Source organism: Salarias fasciatus, chromosome 22, assembly GCF_902148845.1.
Source record: "Salarias fasciatus chromosome 22, fSalaFa1.1, whole genome shotgun sequence".
NCBI classification, from domain to species: domain Eukaryota; kingdom Metazoa; phylum Chordata; class Actinopteri; order Blenniiformes; family Blenniidae; genus Salarias; species Salarias fasciatus.
In genome coordinates this window covers 1,744,336-1,770,162 of record NC_043765.1, presented here as the reverse complement: position 1 = coordinate 1,770,162, position 25,827 = coordinate 1,744,336, and the positions used below count along the sequence as shown (strand labels likewise).

Sequence of the window (25,827 nt, the reverse complement as noted above, 5' to 3'; positions counted from 1 at the left end):
GACTGTCCAGCAGGAGGACAGAGGACTGTCCAGCAGCAGGAGGACAGAGGACTGTCCAGCAGGAGGACAGAGGACTGTCCAGCAGCAGGAGGACAGAGGACTGTCCAGCAGGAGGACAGAAGACTGTCCAGCAGCAGGAGGACAGAGGACTGTCCAGCAGGAGGACAGAGGACTGTCCAGCAGCAGGAGGACAGAGGACTGACCAGCAGCAGGAGGACAGAGGACTGTCCAGCAGCAGGAGGACAGAGGACTGACCAGCAGCAGGAGGACAGAGGACTGTCCAGCAGCAGGAGGACAGAGGACTGACCAGAGACTCTGGGACTGACAGGAGAGCGGTCTGGGTGGAGTGGTCGCATCTGAAACCTGACTGAAAAGGGTCCAGCAGGTTCTGGTCCCGCAGGTGTTCAGAGACTTGGTGAAATACTGAGCCTCCAGTATTTTCGACAGGAATGGTAGAAGTGAGACTGGCCTGGAGTTTTCAAGCTGGGCTGGGTTGAGATGAGGCTTTTTGAGCAGTGGGGGGACGCGGGCTTGTTTAAAAGTAACACGAAAAATGCCGGTTTCCAGGGAGGAATTGACAATGTGCGTGATTTGACAATCTTATGATAATAATAATATTAATTCTTATTACCGTATTGGCCCGAATATAAGACGATATTTTTTTTCCAGGAATGGTATTCTCAAAAATAGGGTGGTGCTATAATCAAGGACTAGATGGAGCCAGAGTCCCGGGGAGCTGTCCTGCCTCTGCTTCATGCAGTGGCTCCGCCCCCCGTTAGGGGGAGCTCGTGAGCTGGACAGAGTGTCGGCCTGCAGCAGTGAGAGAAGAAGACTGAGCAGTGTGGCTGCAGGTGGTTTTTCTAAGGTTCATTTCAAACAGCGCATCAAAAATACCTGCCTGTAAGTACTCGAGTATACTTAGTTGATGTTCAGGATGGAGGTGAAATTGATAATTGTGAGTTTATCAGTTTGTTTTGAAGTTTCAACGCAGATGCTAATTCCGTTAGCATGTCAATGGCGTTTCCATTAACGGTTAGCATTGAGCTAGCGGCTTTGATTTTTAATACTGACTGGTTTTGTTTTTAGAAAGGGATGTATGTTGTGATCCATCTTGTTATTTGTTCACTTCTCTGTATATCTGGTTGGTTTCAGTTTTACAGCTTTCAGGAGAAAGAAGTAAAAGCTCAGAGCAGCTGAAATCTGCTGCTTTCTCTCTGAAGAACTTTTCTCTACAGGCCAAACTGAACCCAACAATCAGTAGGGCTGAATTGTTGATGTTCATGAAGTTGAATAGAACTTGAATTTAATGGTTATGAAGTTATTTACATCATTAATGCAGTTATTGAACCTTTGAGGTTCTTAATTGTTGCTTATTTTGAGAAAGAGAATATTTTTTTTTATTTAATACTGCAGTAATAATTTTTTAATCTTAGATCAAATGAAATGCTATCTCTGTTGTGAGTTTTTGAGTTTAGAATAATTGTATGATAAAAAGTTGTTTTATGAGTAACTTTATTGTCTGCAACATATTTTTATTTTCACAAAATTATATTTGAAAATAGGGGTCGTCTACCAATCAGAGTCGTCTTATATTCGGGCCAATAAGGTATATTATGCTCATCAGAGTTTTGACCGGTTTCATTCCCAGATGTCTGAGTGTGACTGTTGTGCCATTGAGCCAGGCACACGGCTGCCGGTTCGGTTCCCGGCCGTTACCAGTTTGTAGTCCCTGCTGGACAGCTTGGTGAACCACGGGTTGAACTCCAGCGCGGCGATGATGGCTACCAGGTCCCTGCAGACAGGAAGACCAGCGGGACGGGTGAGGCCCGGTTCCACCAGACGGGGCGGGAGCGTCGGGACCACAGCGGGTCTCCGGACGTTCCGGATTCAGAGACCCAGACAGAACCCACCGGTTCTCCAGGTGGACGAAGTCCTGCAGGTTGAGCTCCCGGGTGTCCTGGCTGAGGTAGATGGTGTCCACGTCCTGCGGGAGACACGGAGCGGGGGGGTGAGGACGGTCCCAGGGGGTGAGGGGGGGTTGGAGGGGTCAGGGGAATGAGGGGGGTCTGGGGGGGGGGGTAAAGACAGGATGACCCACTGACCCACTGAACCTCTTCTCTGAACGGCAGGCCGAGGAAATCACACACACACCAGTACTGATGGGAGAACCCGCCTGGAAACACACACAACGATGTGAGACACACACACACACACACACACACACACACACACACACACACACTGACCGCAGGGTCCCGGATCAGCTGATCCCTGCTCGTCCCAGAGAGCCTGAAGAGACGAGGAGCGTTCTGGAGGATGAAGAGTCAGCTTCCTCATCATCTTTCTAACATACACACACACACACACACAAGCGCGCGCGCACACACGCGCGCACACACACGCACACAGGAATATGTCAATATATTAAACTTCTCAATCAAAAAAGTATGATCAAATTAAAAAAATCAAAATAGAAACAGAAGAACTGAAATATTCAAATGAATAAAATCTGTGAAGAAACATTAATAATAAAGAGCATAGAGTGTCGGGAAATATGGAATTAGTCCATTTACAAATAGAAAGTAATTCCTATGAAAATAAAAACTTCATGCTAAAACCAAAAGTGATTTTAGAAAAGCAAATGAACAGAAGATCACGATGATCAGTTTATTGATGGACTGAAAACAACCAACAGAAAGAACTGATTGTTATCAATTCACCCGAAGTAATTAAATTTAATTTTCAATTCATTTAAATTAATTTGAATACATTTTGATCATTTTGATTTAAAACCATTAAAATTAATTTAAAATTAATTTAAATTCTATTCAATTCATTTAAATTCATTCCTGTTTTGAAGGTTTTCTGTCATCGTGGGTGAGAGACCCACTCCCAGTGTGTGTGTGTGTGTGTGTGTGTGTGTGTGTGTGTGTGTGTGTGTGTGTGTGTGAGAGAGACGCACAGCAGGGAGCCAGACGGACTGATCCTCTGCAGACAGATCCCGATGTGAGCGATCACCTCGTCCACCTCGTCCACCGAGCCGAACCGGAGGCTGCAGGGAGCCCGATCACACTCCAGCAGCAGCTGGACACACACACACACACACACACACACACACACACACACACACACACACACACACACACACACACATTCATTATTTTCCGTTCTAAAGTCATTTGTTTTTGCTTATTTGTTTCTTTTCCATCTATAATAAAGACTGATGCTAACATGCTAACCCGCTAGCAGCCGCCTCGCTGCTGCCACCCAGTGGACACAGCTGGTATCACTGCAGCCCCAATGAAAGGAGGCAGGCAGGCCAAACCGATGAACAGCGCCCCCAGTGGACTGATCAGGAAGTGTGTATGTGTGTGTGTGTGTGCGTGTGTGTGTGTGTGTGTGTGTGCGCGTGCGTTTTTCTATGCTTGTGGGGACCAAATGTCCCCACAAGGATAGGAAAACCTGCACGATGTGCCTTGTGGGGACGTTTTTCTGGTCCTAATGAGGGGAAACAGTGTTTTCTTGACCATGTTGTTACTGAAAACAGTAAAATTGCAAAAACATTTCCTTAGGGTTCGGCTGTGTGGTGGTCTGGGTTAGGGTTAGGGTTAGGGTCAAGGTTAGGGGCTAGTAAATGCATTATGTCAATGAGTGTCCTCACAAGGATAGAAATACAAACCTGTATGTGTGTGTGTGTGTGTGTGTGTGTGCGTGTGCGTTCTTGTATTTCTATCCTTGTCGGGGCCAAATGTCCCCACAAGGATAGCAAAACGTGGAACGACGTGCCTTGTGGGGACCTTTTTCCGGTCCTAAGTAGGAGAAACAGTGTTTTCTTGACCATGTTGTTGTTACTGAAAAAAGTAAAAGTGCAAAAACATTTCTTTAGGGTTAGGCTTTGTTGTGGTGTGGGTTAGGGTTAGGGTAAGGGTCAGGGTTAGGGGCTAGACATGAATGGGAGTCAATGGACGGTCCCCACAAGGATAGAAATACAAGACTGAGCGTGTGCGTGTGTGTGTGTGTGTGTGTGTGCGCGCGCACCTGGGTGGGCTTGCTGCTGCTGATTCCCTGGATTTCCAGGTAGTTGAAGGAATGTTCCACCTGAATCAGTCGGGACAGAAAACGGCAAATGAAACACAACAAGAACACACACAATACACACTGCACAACACACAGCGCACACCACACACAACACAGATGGTGGAACCCTGATAAAGAGTCCTGCTGCGGCTCCAGTGAGCCTGCTTCTAGAACATTCCTTCAGTCACGTTTCTCTACAAACATCTCCTGATGGAGGAGCAGCAGAAGGGAACATTTATCGTCTCCATCCAGATGTGGACCAGCTGCTGTTCCAGAACCTTCTGCCAGCTGCTTCTGGCCTCCGCCAGACTCCTTCATGCTCTTTGCCAGTGTGTCACTCTGAACCTTCTGGTGAACAGACGTTCCTCCTGCAGGAACCGAGCTGCAGCGGCGTGCTGCGGTCCAGCGGAGACATCTAGTGGCCACAGCTGGGATTCAATACGACATGAGCAGCCGTACAACGCTGCTGTCTGTAAAGTTCATGATGGGCGGCGAGAGCAACGAGGGGCGTGTCCAAAAGAGAGCGGGGAGGGGCGGGTCCAAGAGAGAAGGGAGGGCGGGGCCAAAAAAAAGAATAGAGGGGAGGGGTCGTGACTCTCACAAATCCAATACAGATGAACAAACACACAGTCACACCAAGAGGAGAGAATCCAGTCTGAACCAGTCAGAATCCAGTCAGAATCCAGTCAAATCCAGTCTAAACCAGTTTAAACCAGTCTGAATCCAGTCTAAACCAGTCTGAATCCAGTCTAAACCAGTCTGAATCCAGTCTAAACCAGGATGAATCCAGTCTAAACCAGTCTGAATCCACACTGGTCTCATAAGAGCAACCGGCTGTTTAACCTTTGACCTCCTTCACTTTGGCCCTCATTTATCAAACGGTACTACGACCGTATACGGGCGTACGCCTGTCGTACGTCCATATGAAAGACGGGTTGGTTATTTATCAATCTGGTCGTGATCGTTCGGAAAGATGAAATCTCACGTCAGCTCTGACATCGTGTAGCAAGTTTCTGTCAGTGTGGACTGGCGGTGCAGCGCAGAAGAACCTGGCGGAGCGTGAAAATAACTATAAAGCACATCTCAAACACGCCATAAAGCAGGAGCAGCACACATTCAGTACAGATTAAAAAATAATAAAAAATAAAATTATGCCCTTACGGAATATCTAATAAAATTCTTCCTTGTGGGATTAATAAAGGATTTTTAACTTTCAATAAGTCCGCTGGTCCATCCTGCCACAGAGAGGAGCAGTTTATCAGTGCGCAAAGACGCACAGCTGCTGCTGCGGAGCAGCTTCAGACGCTCAGATCCAGCGGGGGAAACGCTGCTGTTCCTGTTCATCCCCGAAAAGGTGTGTGACTTTATTTAGGCAGTTTTACACAATATTGCACTGGCGACAGAGTTACTTTGATGCGCTTGTGCCACAAGAGGATGTGGGAACCAGCAGAGCCTCCACTGGGTCTGGATGGAGGAGACAGGACCTGAAGAACCGCTACTGAAATGTAAATAAACTCTAAAGTATAGAAAATTATTTATTTAATCAGTGATGTGATGCCAGCAGCCTGGAAAATAACATGAACTAAAGGGAGGTTAAATACAGACAGAGGAAGTTTAGTCAAACATTTTATGAAAACTTCTATAAATTGTCTTTAATTGAAGCAGCACCAGCAGCAGGTGGCACGCGCCGCCCTTGGTGGACTGAATCCCGGGTCCTGTTCGGTCCTGTGCTGTGTCCCGTTCGGTCCGAGGTGCGTCTCGGTGGGAACGTCCCCGCTGTGGGGAGGAGACCGGGCCGCGGTGCCGCGCTGTCAATCAATCAATCAATCAATCAATCAATTTATTTTTGTATAGCCCAGTATCACAACAACAGCTGCCTCAGAGGGTTTCAAGATGTTACATTGGTCGGTAAAAGTAAAAACAGTGAATAAGCATAATGTTAATATGTCAATATTTACAGTAACGAGACAGAACGAAGCAACCACCGCCTTCGACCCTCACATCCGGCAAGAAAAAACTCCAAAAACCCAGTGGGAAAAGAAGAAATCTTGGGGAGAACCACAGTATGGAGGGATCCCTCTGCCAGGGACGGACAGCTTTGGCAACAGCTAGCATGAGACAATAAGAAGTAAAGCCTAGGACTATGTTGAGGACAGTCCGTTGGACGGTCCAGCACAAGAACCACGGATCCCAGCAGTAGAACCGAAGCCAGTCCACGGGCAGGACCGACAGGAGTCTGTCTGACTCTGAGACATCATAAAACAAAACAATAAAACTCTGAGCTGTACAACATGAGTCGGCTTCATTATCTGTAATATCAGGGTTAAATTAACGGATCTATAATCTGTTCAGACTTCAGCCGGTGTCCGTTCATCCAGGTGACGCTGCTCACGGCTGCCGTGAACAGCGTCCTCCAGACTGCGTTTTTCTATTCTCCTTTAATTTCAGTTTTTATTCTTCCAAAGAGCTCCTCCTGATTCTCCTCCACCTCAGACCTGAGAGGATCCATTTCCAGCTCCCAAAGTTTCTTTTCTCGCCAAAATCGCTCCTTTTCCGTGTTTGACCTCAGTGGGCGGGGCTTCGGAACTATGAATATTTCAGGGCGTAACATTGTTAATCACGATCAGATTCAGCCGCCGCATTTATCAACACTCGATCACTCAAACGCTGAGATCGGCGAGGTACGGAAGTTTCTGTAATGCCGCGCGAGCCCCGTCGTACGATGAGCTCACCGCTCAGATATACACCCGTTTGAAAGATGGATTGATAAATGAGGGCCTTTGTGTTTTTGACCCAGAGAAGTTTTCAGAAACATAAAGTTGATTCCAGCAGGAGGCACCGACAGTCTGAGAGGAAGAGGACGGAGGAGGAAGAGGACGGAGGAGGAAGAGGACAGAGGAGGAAGAGGAGCTGAGGAGGAAGAGTGGACCGCCCCCTGCTCTGCCTGCCAGCTGTTAAATTCCTGCATTGTCTGTCTTCCTCTCCGCCGGCTGGAGGACAGAGCGTCCTCTGTTCCCTCCGTCCTTCCACCGCAGCTCCGAAAACCAACAGTCCAGAGGTCAGAGGTCAGCCGGCTCGCTTCACACACTCCACCACAGTTCCTGCAGGCAACGCTGCTGCATACACACAACCACACACAACAATATTGCTAAAACAATATTGTACATACGTGTGTGTGTGTGTGTGTGTGTGTGTGTGTGTGTGTGTGTGTGTGTGTGTGTGTGTGTATATATATATATACAGCTACTCACTTAGTAGCTGTATATATATACAGCTACTAAGTGAGTGCTCGAATATCTGCAAGAGGAACTTACTGTCACAGTTGGAGATTGATGAGGTGCAACAAGAATGGGTACCAAGCCCCAGCCCCTCAACCACGGTACAAGATGCTACATCAAGGGGGAGCCAGGACGACAGGTCATAGGAGACTGGGTATCAAGTAGGCATAGGCCAGTAACCGGTTTTAAGGTATACACGGTATGAAAAAGTCAAGGTTTCAAAACCACTAAAACTTTCCGTCATACCGTTCCTGCAGTATGAGCATTTTTTTAATGTGATGTCTAATAGGAGAAAGTAGAGGTCACTCACCTGTCTGAAGCGGCAGCCTAAAGCCCCGCACATTCACTACGCTGTGGAACACCAACAAATAATATTGGAACGTTACGACACTGAAGCAAATACTGGGAACTACTTTTTCTTTTGAGATCACTACGCCCAGACGCCATGTTTAGTAATTAGTTCCATCTTAGCAATCTTCGCATAAACAACGCAATCTCGTAATTTTGCATTAATATTTCACAGCGTAGTGAATGTGCGGATTATAACGTGTCCATCAAAGTGTTTTGGGGTTGTTGGATTGTGTATTTGATGAGTTTGATGAGGGGGAACAAAAATACCGTCCACCTCCATTGTGTCCGTTCCGAAAACCTTCCCCGACTCACCTCTGAATAAACAACAGCTCGCTCTCACAAAAACAATAAGTATGCTGTTCCAAATGACTAAGGAATTGCGCTAAATGGGCCAATTTGCCAAAATGTTGAAGTATCGCTTTAAATACAGACATTCAAAGTACACATTTTAGAGCTGCAATCATAATACCGTGAAACCGAGATATTTTTGCCTAAGGTTATCATACCGTCAGAATCTCATACCGGCCCATGCCTAGTACCAAGCTCCAATAACAGAGCTGATCACGAGAGCAGCTGACCTGAGAGAGAAGATCATGATGTCCTGGGGGAACTCAACACCCTCCTGGCTGCCAAGGCTAAGTAATGATAGAGTACCATCGGAATCTCTACTGGAAGATGTGAACACAGCACTGCTAACAATCCCTACCAGCACCATCACTGAGACCAATCAGCTGATATATGCAACAGCGACAGTTCTCCTAGAGATGCTTGGCTACAAGATGAACAGCATGAGTAGCCGGAGTGACCAAGAACCTCCATGGAAAAGAAGGCTAGAGGCAAAAATCATGGCAACACGGAGAGAAGTCAGCTTCCTCACAGAACTAAGCAGAGGGGTGAATCTCAAGAAAGAACTGCCCAAGAAATACAGAAAGCTGTCAATAACTGAGGCACTGGAGACTGCTAAGCAAAGACTCACAGTCCTAGCTACCCGCCTAAAGAGATACATGAGAGAAGTGGAGACCAGGAGAATAAACAGGGTGTTCTCTAACAATCCAGCTAAGGTCTACTCTCAGTGGCAGGGTAGTAAGACCACAGCAGACCCACCCAGGGCTGAGACTGCGCAATACTGGAAGAGTATCTGGGAAAAAGAAGTGCCACACAACACCAATGCCCAGTGGCTGGCAGGCCTGCAGGCAGAGCACAGCAACCTCCCAGAACAAGACCCAGTAGTAATTACAACAGCAGATGTACAGGCAAGAGTGGCCAAAATGAAGAGCTGGACAGCTCCAGGGCCCGACAAGATTCACACCTACTGGCTTAAGAAGCTAACTGCACTCCATGAACGCCTTGCAGCACAAATGAACCAGCTGCTAATATCAGGGACCCACCCAGAGTGGCTAACCCAAGGTCGGACAGTCCTCATCATGAAGGACACCCAGAAGGGAACAATACCATCAAACTACCGGCCTATAACCTGCCTCAGCACCACATGGAAACTCCTATCAGGCATCATGGCGGCCAAGATAAGTAGGCACATGGATCAGTACATGAGTAAAGCACAAAAAGGGATTGGCAATAACACCAGGGGGGCCAAACACCAGCTACTGGTTGACAGGGCAATCGCCCAAGACTGCAAGGCCCGCAGCACCAACCTGTGCATTGCCTGGATTGATTACAAGAAAGCCTCTGACTCAATGCCACACGTGGATACTAGAGTGCTTGAAACTGTACAACATCAACAGGACTCTAAGGAGCTTCATTCAGAACTCAATGGGGCTGTGGAAGACAAGTCTAGAGGCCAACTCAAAGCCAGTGGCACAGGTGAGCCTCAAATGCGGCATATACCAAGGCGATGCCCTCTCCCCCCTGCTGTTCTGACAGGCCTGAACCCCCTCAGCCAGATCATTACCAAGAGCGGCTTTGGATACCGGTTCAAGAGCAGAACAACTGTCAGCCACCTCCTCTACATGGATGACATCAAACTGTATGCCAAGAATGAGCGTGACATCGACTCCCTGATTCACCTCACCAGGATATACAGCAATGACATCGGGATGTCATTCGGACTGGATGAGTGTGGACGAATGGTATCTAGAAGAGGGAAGGTGATCACAACTGAAGGAGTTGAATTGCCTCAAGGGAACATAACAGATGCGCAGGACAGCTACAAGTACCTGGAGATCCCACAGGTAAATGGTAACCATGAGGAGGCAGCTCGAAAATCAGCCACAGCCAAATACCTACAGAGAGTAAGACAAGTCCTGAAGAGCCAGGTGAATGGCAAAAATAAGATCCAGGCCATAAACACATACTGTATGCTCTACCAGTAATCAGATACCCTGCTGGCATAATATCCTGACCACTGGAAGAAATGCAAGCCACTGATATCAAGACAAGAAAGCTCCTTACAATGCACGGAGGGTTCCACCCTAAGTCCAGCATACTGAGGCTGTACACCAAGAGAAAGGAGGGAGGCCGAGGACTAGTGAGTGTCAGAGCCACTATCCAGGAGGAAACCAAGAGCCTCCATGAGTATACCAAGAAGATGGCCCCCGGTGATGATCTGCTAAGTGAATGCCTCAGACATCAAAAGCCCAGTAAGGAGGAGCCAGAGGAGCCATCATGGACAGACGAAGCCCTGCATGGCATGGACCACCGACACATTGAAGAAGTGGCTGACATTGGAAAAACATACCAGTGGCTGGAAAAGGCTGGACTGAAGGACAGCACAGAGGCACTAATCATGGCTGCACAAGAACAGGCCCTGAACACAAGATCAATAGAGGCCGGGATCTACCACACCAAACCAGACCCCAGGTGCAGACTGTGCAAAGAAGCCCCAGAGACAGTACAGACCATCACAGCAGGGGGTCAGATGCTGGCAGGCAAGGCATACATGGAACGGCACAACCAGGTAGCGGGCATCGTGTACAGGAACATATGTACCAAGTATGGACTGGAGGTCCCAGGGTCAAGATGGGAGACACCTCCAAAGGTGGTCCAGAACAATCGAGGCAAGATCCTGTGGGACTTCCAGATCCAGGCTGACCAGCAGGTGATGGCCAATCAACCTGACATAGTGGTGGTGGATAAACAGCAGAAGGCAGCTGTGGTGATAGATGTAGCAATCCCAAGTGATGGAACATCAGGAAGAAGGAGCAGAGAAGCTGGAGAAGTACCAAGGGCTGAGGGAAGAGATAGAGAGAGAGTGTGGGGCGTGAAGGCAACAGTGATACCAGGAGTGATCGGGACACTGGGAGCAGGAACCCCCAAGCTGGGAGGATGGCTCCAGCAGAGACCAGGAACAACATCTGAGAGCTCTGTTCAGAAGAGCACAATCCTAGGAACAGCTAAGACCCTGCAGAACCCTCCAGCTCCAGGACTCTGGTAGAGGACCCGAGCTGGAAGGAGACATACTCGGTACATATGTTCCTGTACACGATGCCCGCTACCGCTACCTGGTTCTGCCGTTCCATGTCTGCCTTGTCTGGGTGGCGAGAATAAAGTTTATATACATGTGTATGTATATATATATATATATATATATATACACATTGTATATTGCATTTTGTGTTGTATTTATTTTTATTATACTATTGTATTATATTGTATACACTGTATTTATTATATATTTATGATTCATTATATATGTCCTGTTAGATTTTTCAGACTCGCGTACATAAAGTTAGATCTTCCTCTTTAGCTGCCACGATTTGCACTATTTGTTGTTCTTATTTACTTTCGTTGCTGAGTTCTACGAACCTCGGGGACCTGGACAGTTCTCCATTGTGAGATCAATAAAGTATTTGATTCTATTCTATTCTATTCTATTCTATTCTATTCTACACACAACCACACACAGTCACAGCATGTCCCTGCAGCGGGACCCGTCCACCACAGGACGACCCGTCCGTCTTCTGGACCCAGCAGGTCGGAGACTCCTGCTTCTCTGGGAAAGTGTTTTTCACTCTCAGCCTCCAGCTTGAACTTCTCCTCCTCTCTCTGGTTTCCTTTCCCACAGACGGACCACAGCTGCATTGTGGGTAAAACGATCACACGACTCCATAATGGTATGTATGTGTGTGTGTGTGTGTGTGTGTGTGTGTGAGTGTGTGTGTGTGTGTGTGTGGAGGGAAGCTCCTCAAACAGACTGAACTTTATTTGAATATTGTAGATTTTCTTTAAAGACCAGAGAAGCTGAAGCAGTGCTGACTGCTGGCAGCTCCAGGTGTTCATACGGGGGATCTGCTCTGACGGGATCAGCTGATCTGGATCAGGACTCATCAGAGGAGACTGAAGGAAAAACTGACATGTGATCATTTTCCTGCTGCGGCTCCAACGGCTGAGATTCAGTCTGAGAGGAAGGAATCTATATCACACATCTAGTATCTGTAATCTATAACCTGTAACCAATAATCTACTATAATCTACTCCATATAATCCATAATCTATTATCTGTGTCCAGCTGTGAGGCGACCTCTGACCCGTTGTGACGTTCTGACTGTTCTGACGGACCGGTTTACCGGTTGACTGACCTTTGAGGGGACCCGGGTCGTCAGCAGGAAGGCTCGATGAGACGCCAGAGCCTGGAGGTCAGAGGTCAGAGGTCAGAGGAGAATCCAGGAAATACAGACGAGATATCAACAAGCATCAGAATGAGAGCGGCGCGCACACACACACACACACACACACACACACACACACACACACACACACACACACACACACACACACACACACACACTTTTGTCTTTCTATCCTTGTGGGGACCTTCCATTGACTCCCATTCATATCTAACTCCTAACCGTTGTCCTCACCCTGACCCTAACCCAGACCACCACACAGCCGAACCCCAAAGAAATGTTTTTGACCTTTTCCATTTTTCAGTAACAACAACATGGTCAAGAAGACACTGTTCATTAGGACCCAAGAAATGTCCCCACGAGGCACATCGTGCCGGAATTTCCTATCCTTGTGGGGACCAAATGTCCCCACAAGGATGGAAAAACGTGTACACACACACACACATTCACTCACTCACTCATTTGTTTCCTCGTTCACTCACTCGCTCGCTTCCTTGTTCGTTTCCTCATTTGCTCACTCGCTCACTTCCTCATTCCTTTTCTCGTTCACTCACTCGCTCACTTCCCTCGTTCGCTCACTCGCTCACTTCCTCGTTCGCTCACTCATTCCTTTCCTCGTTCGCTCACTCATTTTTTTCCTCATTCACTCGTTCGCTTCCTCGTTCGCTCACTTCTTCATTCCTTCCCTCGTTCACTCACTCGCTCACTGCCCTTGTTCGCTCACTCGTTCATTTCCTGGTTCGCTTCCTCGTTTGCTCACTCATTCCTTTCCTCGTTCGCTCGCTCCTTCGTTTCCTCACTCTTTCACTCATTTCTGGCTTGCTCACATGATCCCTCCTGTGTTCACACACTCGTCTGTTCACTCGCTCATTGGCTCATCCGTTCACTCCTTCATCCCACTGGCTGTGGAGAGACTAATGCGCTCAGTGAACGAGTGAATTAACCAAGCCGAGGTTCTTTAGAGAAACTTCTATTCATTCATTCATCTGGTTCTGCTGATCCTGATCAGGCCCCGAGACCTGGAGCCAGAAGGGGGACGGGCGGGGTCCACCTGGACAGGGAAGGACAGGAAACACCTGGACAGGTGAGGACAGGGGAGGACAGCTGAGGACAGGGTCTAGCTGGACAGGGTCTCGCTGGACAGGTCTCCAGTTCCTCACAGGTTTTGACAAGGTAGACAGTCCAGGACTGGACCAGGTGTCTCAGAGGGACAGACACCTGAGAGACCAGAGGACAGGAACCACAGAGACCAGGGAGACCAGAGACCAGGGAGACCAGGGAGACCAGAGACCAGAGACAGAGACCAGGAACTCAGAGTCCTCTCAGTGAGACCTGATGGACTAAAGGGGGTCAGAGGGTTTTTCTTGAAGCGGTTTTGAATGATGGACGTTCTGAGTCTCGCTGCTCCTTCTTTTTCTTCTTTTCCTTCTTTCTTTCTGTTTTTTCCTAAAGTGGAACTTTTCACACACTTCTGCCCAAATTCACCAAACGACGCAGCAGAAGGAGAAGAAGAGGTGAGACCGGAAGGAAACAACTGGAAACCCTAAACCCTGGACCTGAACCCTGAACCCTGAACCTGAACCCTGGACCCAGAGTCCTGGACCTGCTGCTGTTTCCTGGCTGCAGTCAGAGCAGAGGAATGAGGAACCGACAGTCAAGTCCTGACAGGAGCTGAGGAATGTCAGCACACACACACACACACACACACTCACACACACACACACACAGCTGAAACCAGAGCCGCTGCAGCTCCGCCCACACACACCTGGATTCTCTCCACAGACAAAAGCACTCAGAGGTGTGTGTTCTGTTCACACACTGCAGAACACACAGCAGAACACACACACAGCAGAACCGGGCCAGAACCCGGACCACAGACCCGACTGAAACACTCACCAGCACTCGGTTCTCCAGTTTGTCACCTTTGACCTCCAGCTGGACTCGACGCCTCAGAGCCAGCTTCACCTTCCGACCCACGGCCTCCCGCACACTCTCTGCAACACACACACACACACACACACACACACACACACACACACACACACACACACACACACACACACACACAGTTAGCTTCCACAGTCCATAGGAAACCCTCTGGGTCTCAGCAGCATCAGGTGGAGCTGACCTCTGACCTCTGACCTCCTGTACAGGACGGCAGGTTTCTAATAAACTCTGAACTTTCAGACTGAAGAGACAAAATGATAAAAATATAAAATACGGAAAACACTGAACTGAACCGGATCCTGGACCGCCTCAGTCCTCCAGGTCCCGGACCCTCTGTGAGCAGGACCCCTTTAGAACCTGGTTTTCCAGACGGTTCTCTGCGGTCTGAGGTGAAAACCTCCTGAGTCACAGCATCCTGATCCAGATCAGCTCGCAGTCCTGGACTCTGACCTGGTTCAGGACCCTGTTCAGGACTCTGATCTGGACTCTGATGTGGTTCAGGAATCCGGGACACTCCCTCCCCTGCAGGACTAGTCTCCAGACCAGGAAGCGTCTCCAGGTCTCAGGTAGAAAGTTAAACCCTGAGGCGGTGAAAAGTTCTCCTGAGGACCCGCTGCGGCTCCGCGGTTCGGTTCTGCGGTTCGGTTCTGCGGTTCTCTCTCAGCTTCCTTTATTCTGCCTGAAGCTTCATTTAATCAGTTTTAAATATATAAATATAAATCCAGAAAACTTCCCTCAAACTTTTCTTTAAGTCAGGTTCCTGCTGTGTTCTCCTACCAGAACCTGTCCCGGTGGTCTAGACCCGTTCTGGATCAGAGGAGACCGTTTCTCACCCAGCAGCTCTCGGGGAAGCTCCGTCTTTTCCTCCATGGCTCCAGCGGGGAGACGCGCTCAGCGCAGCCGGCGACGGGCGCAGGAGGGGCGGGGAGAGCCGAGCAGAGGCGCCGCTGGCGGGACGGAGCCTGGAGGAGCTCCGGGAACCGGGGAGAAGAGCTCCGGGAACCGGGGGCCACTGCGGGGAAAAACCGGGATCCCAGCTCCAGAACTCTCATCCGAAGCGAAGCGGCTCCGGACCTGGATGACAACAAATCACGCACGCGCTCGGATCCGCGTGTCTCCCCACGGCGGTGAAAGCGTGAGAACAGCGACACGCGGAGGCCGCCGCGGGAACTGGAACCTGGAAACAAACTGCTTCACATCAGTGAAAACGAAACAGCAGCAAATGAAACACTGACGAGACTCTTCATGTCAGGAACAGCCTGAGCGAAGAGTTCAGAAAAAGGTTGGTCGAACGAGTTGAAACAGAAACGAGAACTATTGTTTCTTTTTTCATTTCTGTTTGCAACAAAATGACTTTATGATCCTGATAGAGCCACTGAGGTCACATCCGATCAACAGGTCCGGCCAGGTCTGATCAGATCAGATCAGATCAGATCAGATCAGATCAGATCAGATCAGATCAGATTAAAACTCTTCATTTGTCCCCAGAGGGCAGTTTGACAGTTTGAAGTACACACAAATGTGATACGAGCAGGAACTGAGAAATTAGATGAGTGTGTGTGTGTGTGTGTGTGTGTGTGTGTGTGTGTGTGTGTGTGTGTGTGTGTGTGTGTGTGTGTGTGTGTGTGTGTGTGTGTGAGAGAGAGTTTTTCTAAATAACCTGCACGATGTGCCTTGTGGGACCTTCTTCCGGTCCTAATGAGGGGAAACAGTGTTTTCTTGACCATGTTGTTGTTACTGAAAAAAGTCAAAGGTCAAAAACATTTCCTTAGGGTTCGGCTGTGTGGTGGTCTGGGTGAGGGTTAGGGTTAGGGGTGTGTGTGTGTGTGTGTGTGTGTGTGTGTGTGTACTTGTACAGCTATATGTTGTGAGGACCATGGGTTTATAACCTTTCAACCTCACAGCACTGAGACAGCTCTGGTCAGGGTCACCAGTGATTTGCTGGTGGCCTCTGACCAGGGCTCTCCATCACTCGTGTTACTCCTGGACCTCTCAGCCGCCTTCGACACTGTTGACCACTCCATCCTCCTCCACAGACTCCAGCATTTCATTGGTCTTTCAGATACAGCGCTCCAGTGGTTCCGGTCCTACCTGACCGGTAGGGCTGAGTAAGTGGCCCTTGGGGAAGCCAGGTCGAGGTCCCACGCTGTCACCTGTGGGGTTCCCCAGGGGTCAGTGCTGGGACCCAGCCTGTTTTCCATCTACATGCTCCCTTTGGGCCACATCATCAGCAGGCATGGAGTCTCCTACCATTGCTATGCTGATGATACTCAGCTCTATGTCAGGCTGGACCGGACCTCCTCCCTCTCTATCCAATCACTCACCGCCTGCCTGGAGGAGACTAAAGCATGGATGAATGACAGTTTTCTCCAGCTCAACAGCTCCAAAACTGAATTTCTATTAATTGGAACTCCACATCAACTCAAGTCCTCCCCTTCCACAGTCCTATCATTTGCCGGCCACATAATCAACCCAACAACTGCCGTTACCAACCTGGGTGTCCGTTTTGACCCCACCCTCTCCTTTGACCTCCATATCCAACACATCTGTAAGACCTCATTTTTTCACCTCTGGAACATCTCCAAACTACGCCCCTCCCTCTCCCTCCCCGTTGCTGAGAAGCTGGTCCATGCTTTTGTCTCCTCCAGGCTGGACTACTGCAATGCCCTCCTCATCGGGATCTCTGGAAGAAGCCGACAACGGCTTCAGTCGATCCAGAACTGTGCTGCCAGGATCCTGATGAGGATGCCAAAAAGACACCATATCACCCCCATTCTCCATGACCTTCACTGGCTCCCGGTTAGGTTCAGGCTGGAATACAAAATCTGCCTCCTGACCCATCGGTGTGTCTATGGTAGTGCACCAGTGTACCTTAAAGAACTTCTCTCCCCACACGACCCGACCAGACGCCTCCGCTCCGCCAACATCAATTTGCTGAAGGTCCCCAAAACCAAACTGTGTTCCATGGGGGACAGGGCTTTTCAGGCTGCAGCACCCCGACTGTGGAATGCCCTACCTGCCCACCTGAGGGCACCACAGTCGGTGGACTCATTTAAATCTCGCCTGAAAACGTTTTTGTTTTTGAAAGCTTTTGAATGATTTTACTGTTCTCTGTTGCATTTTATGAGTGTAAGTATGAGTGTTTTTATTGATTTAGCCTGTATCTGTTACTTTTAATCGTCACTGTTGTTTTAAATTCCATTGTAGCACTTTGAGATTTGTTTTACAAATGTAAAGTGCATGATAAATAAAATTCATTATTATTATTATTATTATTATTATTATTATTATTATTATTATTATTATTACAAGTGAGGACAATTTTTGGAAAGTGAGAACATTTTTACCGGTCCTCACTATTCGACAGACCTTTTTTGGCCTTTTTGAGGGTTAGGACTTGATTTTTGGTTTAACGTTACAATCAGGTTTAGGTCAGGTTTAGGGTCTGGGTTAGGGTTAGGCTTTAATTTTTGATGGTTAGGGTTCGGGTGAGGGGCTAGGAAATGCATTATGTCAATGAATGTCCTCACAACATATAGCTGTACAAACGTGTGTGTGTGTGTGTGTGTGTGTGTGTGTGTGTGTGTGTGTGTGTGTGATTAAAATGATTGCTAAAATAAATACTAATCAGAATTCAGAATTTCTTCCAGACTGTCGGTTCCGGCGCCGACCGGTTCTTCCTCCACCGTCAGTCTGGCTTCTGGAGAGTCCGGGCCAGAGGCTGAGCCGGGACGGGGTCCAGATGCTGCCTGATCGCCGTCTCGGACGGGACGTCTCTCCGGTCTTCGTGTCCTCTGGTTCTTTGCATGTTGTGGAGAGACTGTGGCCAAACTGTTTCCGAGGACATGTTGGACAGGTGGAGGTGTAACGGAGCTGACGGGTTGTCCTGAGCCGAGGGACACGGGTTGTCCTGAGCCGAGGGACACGGGTTGTCTTCGGGGTTTAGCTTTGGCTGTGGACTGGACTGAATGTGAAGCAAAGAGGGAAAGACCGGGGCCTCAGAACCGAGCCGGCCTCACCTGTCCCAGTCTGTCTGTCCTCACCTGTCCAGGTCTGTCTGTCCTCACTGTCCTCACCTGTCAAAATCCACGACAGAGCCAAATTAAACCCTGAACCAGCAGAACTGGTGAAAAATGAGGGACACACAGATGTTTAAACTGTGCAGGGTTTGAGTCCTCGTGTCCTCAGAGCCGTGGCGAACCGTCCTCCTGCTCCGGTTCTCTGCTCGATGCTTTACGTCAACAGAGAGGACAAACTGGAAGGAGGCAACATGCTCATTGTGACTCGGGGAGAACCGGGCGAACACCTCCGCTCACAAAACATGAAGGTAATGCGGAAGTACAAGAAAGCTGCAATTCAGGGTGAATTCCAGCAGGGGGCGATGATGCTGGTTTCAGAAACAGCCATAGCCTCATTGGAACTCATTTAAAAATGCAGATTTTCAGAGAGCAGATAAACATAAAGCTCCCGGTTCCAGACCAGGTCCTGGTCTCTGTCTCAGGTTCTTCCGGACCAGACTCTTTTTTTCACATCAATCATCTGTTGATTTTATTTTAATGAGTTAAAGTTTTGCATAAATCGCCCTGTCACATCGCCTCCTCTGTCCACGTGATGCGGTCATGTGACAGGCTGGACCAATCACATTACACCTGGTTTACAGAGTCCAGTCTGGAGACGACCTGCTGGCATGGCCGCGGGAAGTAGGGGTGCGGAGGGTGCTGCAGCGCCCCCTCGCGAATGTAGCAAAAAGGTCCATAATTGAAAACTACATCGCTTACTTTTATTTTATAAATAAGAATTAATTTAGCTATGTTTCCAAGGCAACCTAAATTCAGTCACGCTGCATGGTGCCTCATACTTACCTTTATTAAGCCAGATTGAGTGTTGAAGGGAAATGTACTTTATTTTGCGTGTTTTCAGCAAAAACGATCAGCTGGCCGAAACGCTGCACCGACAAAACACGTGATTTAAGTTTCACTTTCATTTTCTTCATATTTGCGGTCATATTTCAGTTTGTGCCTTATACCAGCCTTTTCGTCGTGATTTCTCTGATAATTCGGCCGAGTTCAATATGGCAAATAATGAGGAATGGACCGTGTTTCACCGATAAAAGCGCGTGTGTGTTTTTTTTACGTTCAGCTGGAGCGCAGTGAGACTTTCGGGGGCAGGACAGGTTAGGCTTGCCCCCCCCCCCCCCCCCCCACAGCGTTTTTTCACCCAGGCTGGGCCAGGCAGACATCCACACTAAAATATATCAAAGTGAATTGTGCATGTGTAGACCCAGCTCCCAGACCCAACTTTGAAATGCAGAGATTAACAGCGACATTTTTTTTCTCGCGCGAAAACACTCTCACGATAACGCAGCAGGTTACCGCCGTTAACGGCCCAGCTATCATTTGAATATATAGTTGCTGGTCAGCAACACGGTCAGCACAAGAGCATCTCTGTTAGGCCTGGTACCTGTGTGTGTGTGTGTGTGTGTGTGTGTGTGTGTGTGTGTGTGTGTGTGTGCGCCCCCCCCCCCCCTTTTTTTTTTCTCAGCACCCCCTGTTGAAAATAAGTTCCCTCGGCTATGCCTGCTGGACTCGCTGCAGTCTTCGGAACCGGATTTCAGAACGCTGCGTCAGGAAAGCTTCGTCCACTGTATTCACCGTCCTTGGGGAGAACATTATGACCAGCGGTGCTCAACCTGCGGCTCTGGAGCCACATGTGGCTCTTCAGTCCCTCTGCAGCGGCTCCAGGAAGCTTCACAACACGAGACGTGAAAGAATATCGAACTTATTTTTATTATTATCATACACCATAGGACTCTTCAGAATGATTCATCAGTTCAAAAGGTGCAACTGAAATCAGGACAAATAGCTAAAGCCACGAGAAATGGGGAAAAAGTAATAGAACGTCTTAAAAAAACATGAAATGTCTAGAATTTCTAAAAGAACATAAATATGTTTAGAAAAAAACACGCAAAACTGCTCAAAAAGAGGTAAAATGGTTAAAACGGCTAAAATTTCTAAAATATCATCAAAAAATACTTGAAAACAGGAGCCAGACTGTTAAAATCAGGGGAAAAACAGGTTAAATAAATAAAATGTTCCTACTCTGATCCCTAACTTCATAAATGCATCATAAGATGGGTTTTGTTTGTGAATCTAAACTATATGTGGACTTCCTGAGCCGCATTCTCCTCGTTTTAGAGGTTCGATGTTCTTTATGGCTCCAAAACAGCCAGACTGGCTGAAAGTCACTTGAAGCTGCTCTTTCGGTCATGAAGGCTGCAGAACCGTCGCACAAACCCTCCCAGACGGCCGACACACACCGAGAAATCCTTCACTTTCGTTTCAGTTCCACCCCGGTCCCACTGCAGCCAGCGGGTCGAGCCGTGTCCTCCACCTGCTAACATTCAGCTTCTGGACTCCTGTCCCTCCGCCTGCAGACCCGGGTCCGACCGCCCGCCGACGAGCTACGTCGCCACATTTTCCCTGATGGTGTCCCACGTTGATGACATCATCAGCGCGACGGAGCAAAGCGAAAGTAAACTGCATGAATTAATCTCCTCTTCCCCACAGATCCAGAGAAGCTCTCTGGTCTCGCTATCTTGCCAAACCTGGCTCATATTGACGAAGGAAATCCCACTCTGTGTCTAGAAACAACAACTAGCGCGCTAACGTAGCCACGCTAACGTAGCTACGCTACTGTCGCCATGCTACCGTCGCCATGCTATTGTAGCCACGCTAACGTAGCCACGCTGCGTCGACGTCATCTCGTAAATTGCAGCGTTGACCCCGGTCTGCCTTTCACACTCCCTTTAGCCCCTCCCACTAAAAGAAGCCGAGCCGTTAAAACGCCGGGGCGACTGCAGGGTGGACCGACCCGGGTCCAGTGCTGATTGAACCCTCCCACCCTGCCAGGAGGAGCCGGGGGTCAGCGGGTTCAAACTGGTTTTTTGGCCGGTGGGAAACGAGCTTCAGTTTAAAACACAGTGCAGCAACAGCAAAGGGTTTGAAACATAAGAGTATGCATAAAGCAGCGGTTCTCAAGCTGAGGCCCTTGGACCCCCCAGGGGGTGTTTCCGGAATTTTATGTACATTTGCTGGTTTAAAGAAATTTCACGAACGTGTAGATTTAATATAATTTGAGCAGAACATTGAGGAGCAGCTTCAGTTTGTCTGCATTCGCTGTCAGAACAAAACTTCTGTAAAGAGGAGAAAATTACAAACCTGTCTTTTTTTAAAAGCAATTGACAGTAAAAATAATCAAGCTATTAATCAATGACTAAAATACTCGTCAGGCCGAGCCACAGGTTCCAGGTGTTCCAGGTTCCAGGTTCCAGGTTTCAGGGGTTCTCAGTTCCTCTGAAAGCTGCACAGCCGGACATGGAGCTGATCACAGCGATCAGGAAACGTCCCGCCATGTGTTTCCTGACTTTGTCTGTCTGAAGCTCTGCAGCTGAGGATCGAGGGCTCTTCTTTCACTGAACGGTTCTGCTCCTGCAGCGCATCTTAAATGGCAAACGGCTGAAGAACAACTGGAAACCGGATCAGTAGTTTTCCTTTAGCTCGGCGTTCCTGACGTTGGGTCTGCGTTCTCCGGGCCGCAGGCCTCCAGAGCCTCGTCGATGTTCCGCAGTTTGACCTGCAGCCACTCGGCGGCCAGACCAGCCCCCGCCCTGCTCAGGATGGCGGGAAGCTCCCGGATCCGGTGGGACGGGGCCGACTCCAGCCACGCCCCGATCCGCCGGAGGAGCTGGGCGGCGTCCGGCTGGGCCACGCCCCCCTGCTTCCTGCCGGCGGCGGCCGGGAGCTTGTTGACGACACGGCGCAGCTGCTTGGCGCTGAGCTGGTGGTGGAGGAGGACCGCCGGGAGGATCTGCTTCAGGTAGAGGGCGCCGTCTGCAACAGGAAGGAGGAGAGCCTGAACAGGAAGCTCCGGGCCGACGGCAGCCGCCGGGAAAACCCGGAGCGGATCAGAACAGAGGAGGACCGGCAGAACCATGACACAAATACACCTCAGGGACGGGGCTGTAGTGTCGGCTGTTCAGACTGTAGTGTTGGATGTTCAGACTGTCGCATGTCGGCTGTAGTGTGCCGGCTGTTCCGGCTGTAGTGTGTCGGCTGTAGCGTGTCGGCTGTTCCGGCTGTAGTGTGTCGGCTGTAGCGTGTCGGCTGTTCCGGCTGTAGTGTGTCGGCTGTAGCGTGTCGGCTGTTCCGGCTGTAGTGTATCAGCTGTAGCGTGTCGGCTGTAGCGTGTCGGCTGTTCCGGCTGTAGTGTGTCGGCTGTAGCGTGTCGGCTGTTCCGGCTGTAGTGTATCAGCTGTAACGTGTCGGCTGTAGCGTGTCGGCTGTTCCGGCTGTAGTGTGTCAGCTGTAGCGTGTCGGCTGTTCCGGCTGTAGTGTGTCAGCTGTAGCGTGTCGGCTGTTCCGGCTGTAGTGTGTCGGCTGTAGCGTGTCGGCTGTTCCGGCTGTAGTGTATCAGCTGTAGCGTGTCGGCTGTAGCGTGTCGGCTGTTCCGGCTGTAGTGTGTCGGCTGTAGCGTGTCTTTCTCACCCCGCCGCTGCCGGCAGTCGCCACACACGCTGTCGTGCCAGCAGGAGCCTCGGAGCAGCTGCTGCATTCCGCCGGCGCTGCAGTTCTGCTGCGGCTCACAGCCCAGGTGGGCGGAGCTAACGTCTGAGAAGGTGTTGTTGCTGCACACCTGGCAGACGGTGTCCCGGTCAGGCGTCCCTGCAGGACAGACACACAGGAGTCTCTTCAAAACCACGTCCAGGAACCTTCATGTGCTCGGCAGGAAACATGGCGGTGAGTAAAGAGACTATCATTGAACAGAAGGAAGTTTTAACAGCGTTTCTGAGAGAATACAGCCGTTCACACTGTTGGTCTGTCAGTCTCTCCACATCTGGCTCATTTGAACATTTGTTCTGAAGATTTCGGACATTTGTGGACCGGACGGCATCCTGAGGTCAATCAATCAATCAATTTATTTTTGTACAGCCCAGTATCACAGCAACAGCTGCCCCAGAGGCTTCAAGATGTTACATTGGTTGGTAAAAATTTCAAAGACTGATAATGACTTTGATAATAACAATGTTTGTAGTGTCTATAAACAGTCCACAGACAGAACAGAGTGAGAACGTTGACATCAGACCAATAAACACAGTGGCATGAACAGTCCACAACAGCTCGTCAGTGACTGAACTGAGTCGTGTTAGAATGTTAAAACAATAAAAACAGTGAATAAGCATCATGTCAAATTCACAGGTGACCGGTGACCCGGTGGACCATCCATCAATCCATCCATCAATCTGTCCATACATCCATTTCACCCATTCATCCATCCATCCATCCATCCATCCATCCCGGTGTATTTCCGGTCCTCGGCCACTGGGGGGCAGCACAGCTCAGTCCTCCTCTCTCTTCGTGGCTCCACTTGTTGACATTTCTGGAAAAGTTATCCATCCCTCCCTCTCTCCCTCCCTCTCTCCCTCCCTCCATGTAAACATGCTTCCATCCCTCCGTCTCTTTTGGCCAAATGTGCGTAAAGACGCACGGCCCCGGGCGCGCGCGGCGCGTGTCTGCATGATGAGGATGAGGAACGAGCCTACCTGCTGCCACCACTCCGTGTCCGGGCGGACACGCGCTGTGACGCACGCACCCGCCGTGCTCCGGTCTGAAGTAGAACCCGGACTCGCACTCGCACTGGCAGTCGCTCTGGGCCGTGCACGCCGCCTTCTCCACCTGGCGGGACCCGCACGCGCGGCACCGCAGGCAGTGCTCGACGTGGTTCCACAGCTCGGTGAAGGAGCCCTCGGGACACGGCTCGCACACGCTCCTCCGCGTGGACGAGCAGCGGCTGCGCAGGTACGTGCCCGGCGGGCAGCGGTCGCAGCGCACCGGCGCGCCCGTGATCGGGTCCCGGTCCAAGAAGGTGAGGAGCGGCGCGGCGGCGCCGTCCGCCGGGGCCGCGCGCAGGCACGCGGACACCGCGAGGAGGAGGAGGTACACGAACATCTGGAAGGAAGGAAGGAGGACGGTGAGGCGCACGAAGAGAGGACGGGGACGCGCACCTGCCGCGCACATGTCCGCATTCCCGCCTACCGTGCTGGATGTTCTCCGGGTTCTCCGGGTTCTGCGGGTTCTCTGGGTTCTGCGGGTTCTCTGGGTTCTCCGGGTTCTCCGGGTTCTCCGGGTTCTCCGGGTTCTCTGGGTTCTCCGGGTTCTCCGGGTTCTCTGGGTTCTCCGGGTTCTCTGGAGAGGCCGCTTGGAGGAGGATGCTCTCTCTCTCAGGATCCACGCCTCTATTTATCCTCCCAAACTGCGCGTGTCACCAGGGATTACTAATCCATCACGCGCGGACCAGAGTTCATCCTTTCACTCAGTCACAGTTTCTGTTGATGAACTCTTTACTGGAAACAACGAGCAGCAATCAGCTGTTTGGAAAGTTCAAGTCATCCTGCACGTACACGGACACACGCACGTACACAAATGAGTGAGTAAATAAATAACGTGAAGCCTCGGAACGGCCGAAACAGCTTCAGAGTTTCAGTTTTTCAGAAACACGGACAGAAAGTGTTATTTTTTAACTTTTAGTGACTTTTCAGTCAGTTTCATCCTCTTCTTTTTCAGACTTTATTAGCAGTTAGAATAGAAAAAAAAACTTTCCTAGAAAGAAATTCCTCGAAGCAGAGGTCCAGTCAGAGAGAAGAGAAAGACTGAAGATCAATGAGAATGAACAGAAATTAAATATCAGTGTCCGAGGCTGAAACATGACGCAGAACTGTTGTTGACACGGAGGGAGGAAGATGCTCTACTGCGGGTCAGAGCAGTCAGAGGAGGCAGGAGGCGGGGCCTCCCCTGCCCTCATAAATAAAATGAAAATAAATTCCATGGTTGTATCTTCCAGTGTTTTTCTATGCTAATTGTCAATTTAACTTTGCCGGTTTTATATTATGTTTTAATTTTCATGTTTACCATGAAAATACTGAGAAGAGACGAGGCGGCGGAGACGGCGCTGCCCCGCCCCCACCGGAGGCCAGGTCTGCCTGGGCTTCCGGTGGGGGCGGAGCTCTCTCTTTATCTCGCTATTAACTGCTCAGATACCAATACTATGTGAACGAAATGTTCATAGTTGAGCTGATGTATATAACGAGCCGTGTTTCTGTCAGGAACTTTCTCTCTGAAATGTGCTTCAGGCCGGCAGTTCTCCGGCCTCATGCCAGGGGGCGCTGATGATGCCAGGCGGTGTCAAGTGCCGATTCATTCATGTTTTTCTTCTGGCCTTGTTGTGCATTGGGAAGGAGGATTATATTCAGAAGCTAAAACAATTCTCAGCTGTGGATTTCCGCTGGAAGCAGGAATCCCCGCTGGAGGCGGAGCGGCGCGGAAACCCCGCCGCTCCAGAGAAGCCTGCTGAGTGGATCCAGTGGGAGGAAGAATACACCGCCATCACGCGGTGTACTCCTGGCGCTACTGTCCCCACGATCCTCCACGATCTCCCGGAGCTCCTGCAGTCCCTCCCCTCCACTGTCCGCCGGGTCATCGTTCACGTCGGGACTGACGACACGGCCCGGCGGCAGTCGGAGTCACCAAGCAGGGTTT

At 49.8% G+C, this 25,827-nt stretch overlaps 2 protein-coding genes across 3 annotated transcripts in view; both read right to left on the bottom strand.

Moving 5' to 3' along the window:
• The window catches only part of carmil1 (capping protein regulator and myosin 1 linker 1), a 30,090-nt gene extending 14,694 nt beyond the window's left edge, over window positions 1-15,396 (bottom strand). For both annotated transcript variants that reach the window (XM_030120822.1, XM_030120823.1), the window contains exons 1-9: window positions 15,070-15,396; window positions 14,186-14,283; window positions 12,242-12,292; window positions 4,039-4,098; window positions 2,963-3,084; window positions 2,247-2,344; window positions 2,103-2,173; window positions 1,911-1,984; window positions 1,717-1,792 (exon numbers count right to left, since the gene is read on the bottom strand). In XM_030120822.1, the coding sequence (XP_029976682.1) occupies window positions 1,717-1,792; window positions 1,911-1,984; window positions 2,103-2,173; window positions 2,247-2,344; window positions 2,963-3,084; window positions 4,039-4,098; window positions 12,242-12,292; window positions 14,186-14,283; window positions 15,070-15,106 (687 nt within the window). In that variant the 5' untranslated portion in view covers window positions 15,107-15,396. The remainder of the gene's footprint in view (window positions 1-1,716; window positions 1,793-1,910; window positions 1,985-2,102; window positions 2,174-2,246; window positions 2,345-2,962; window positions 3,085-4,038; window positions 4,099-12,241; window positions 12,293-14,185; window positions 14,284-15,069) is intronic.
• A 4,607-nt stretch (window positions 15,397-20,003) lies between these two features.
• The window catches only part of LOC115409722 (venom phosphodiesterase 2), a 31,067-nt gene continuing 25,243 nt past the window's right edge, over window positions 20,004-25,827 (bottom strand). The window contains exons 25-27 of the mRNA XM_030120996.1: window positions 23,835-24,240; window positions 22,780-22,956; window positions 20,004-22,125 (exon numbers count right to left, since the gene is read on the bottom strand). Coding sequence (XP_029976856.1) covers window positions 21,788-22,125; window positions 22,780-22,956; window positions 23,835-24,240 — 921 coding nt within the window. The 3' untranslated portion in view covers window positions 20,004-21,787. The remainder of the gene's footprint in view (window positions 22,126-22,779; window positions 22,957-23,834; window positions 24,241-25,827) is intronic.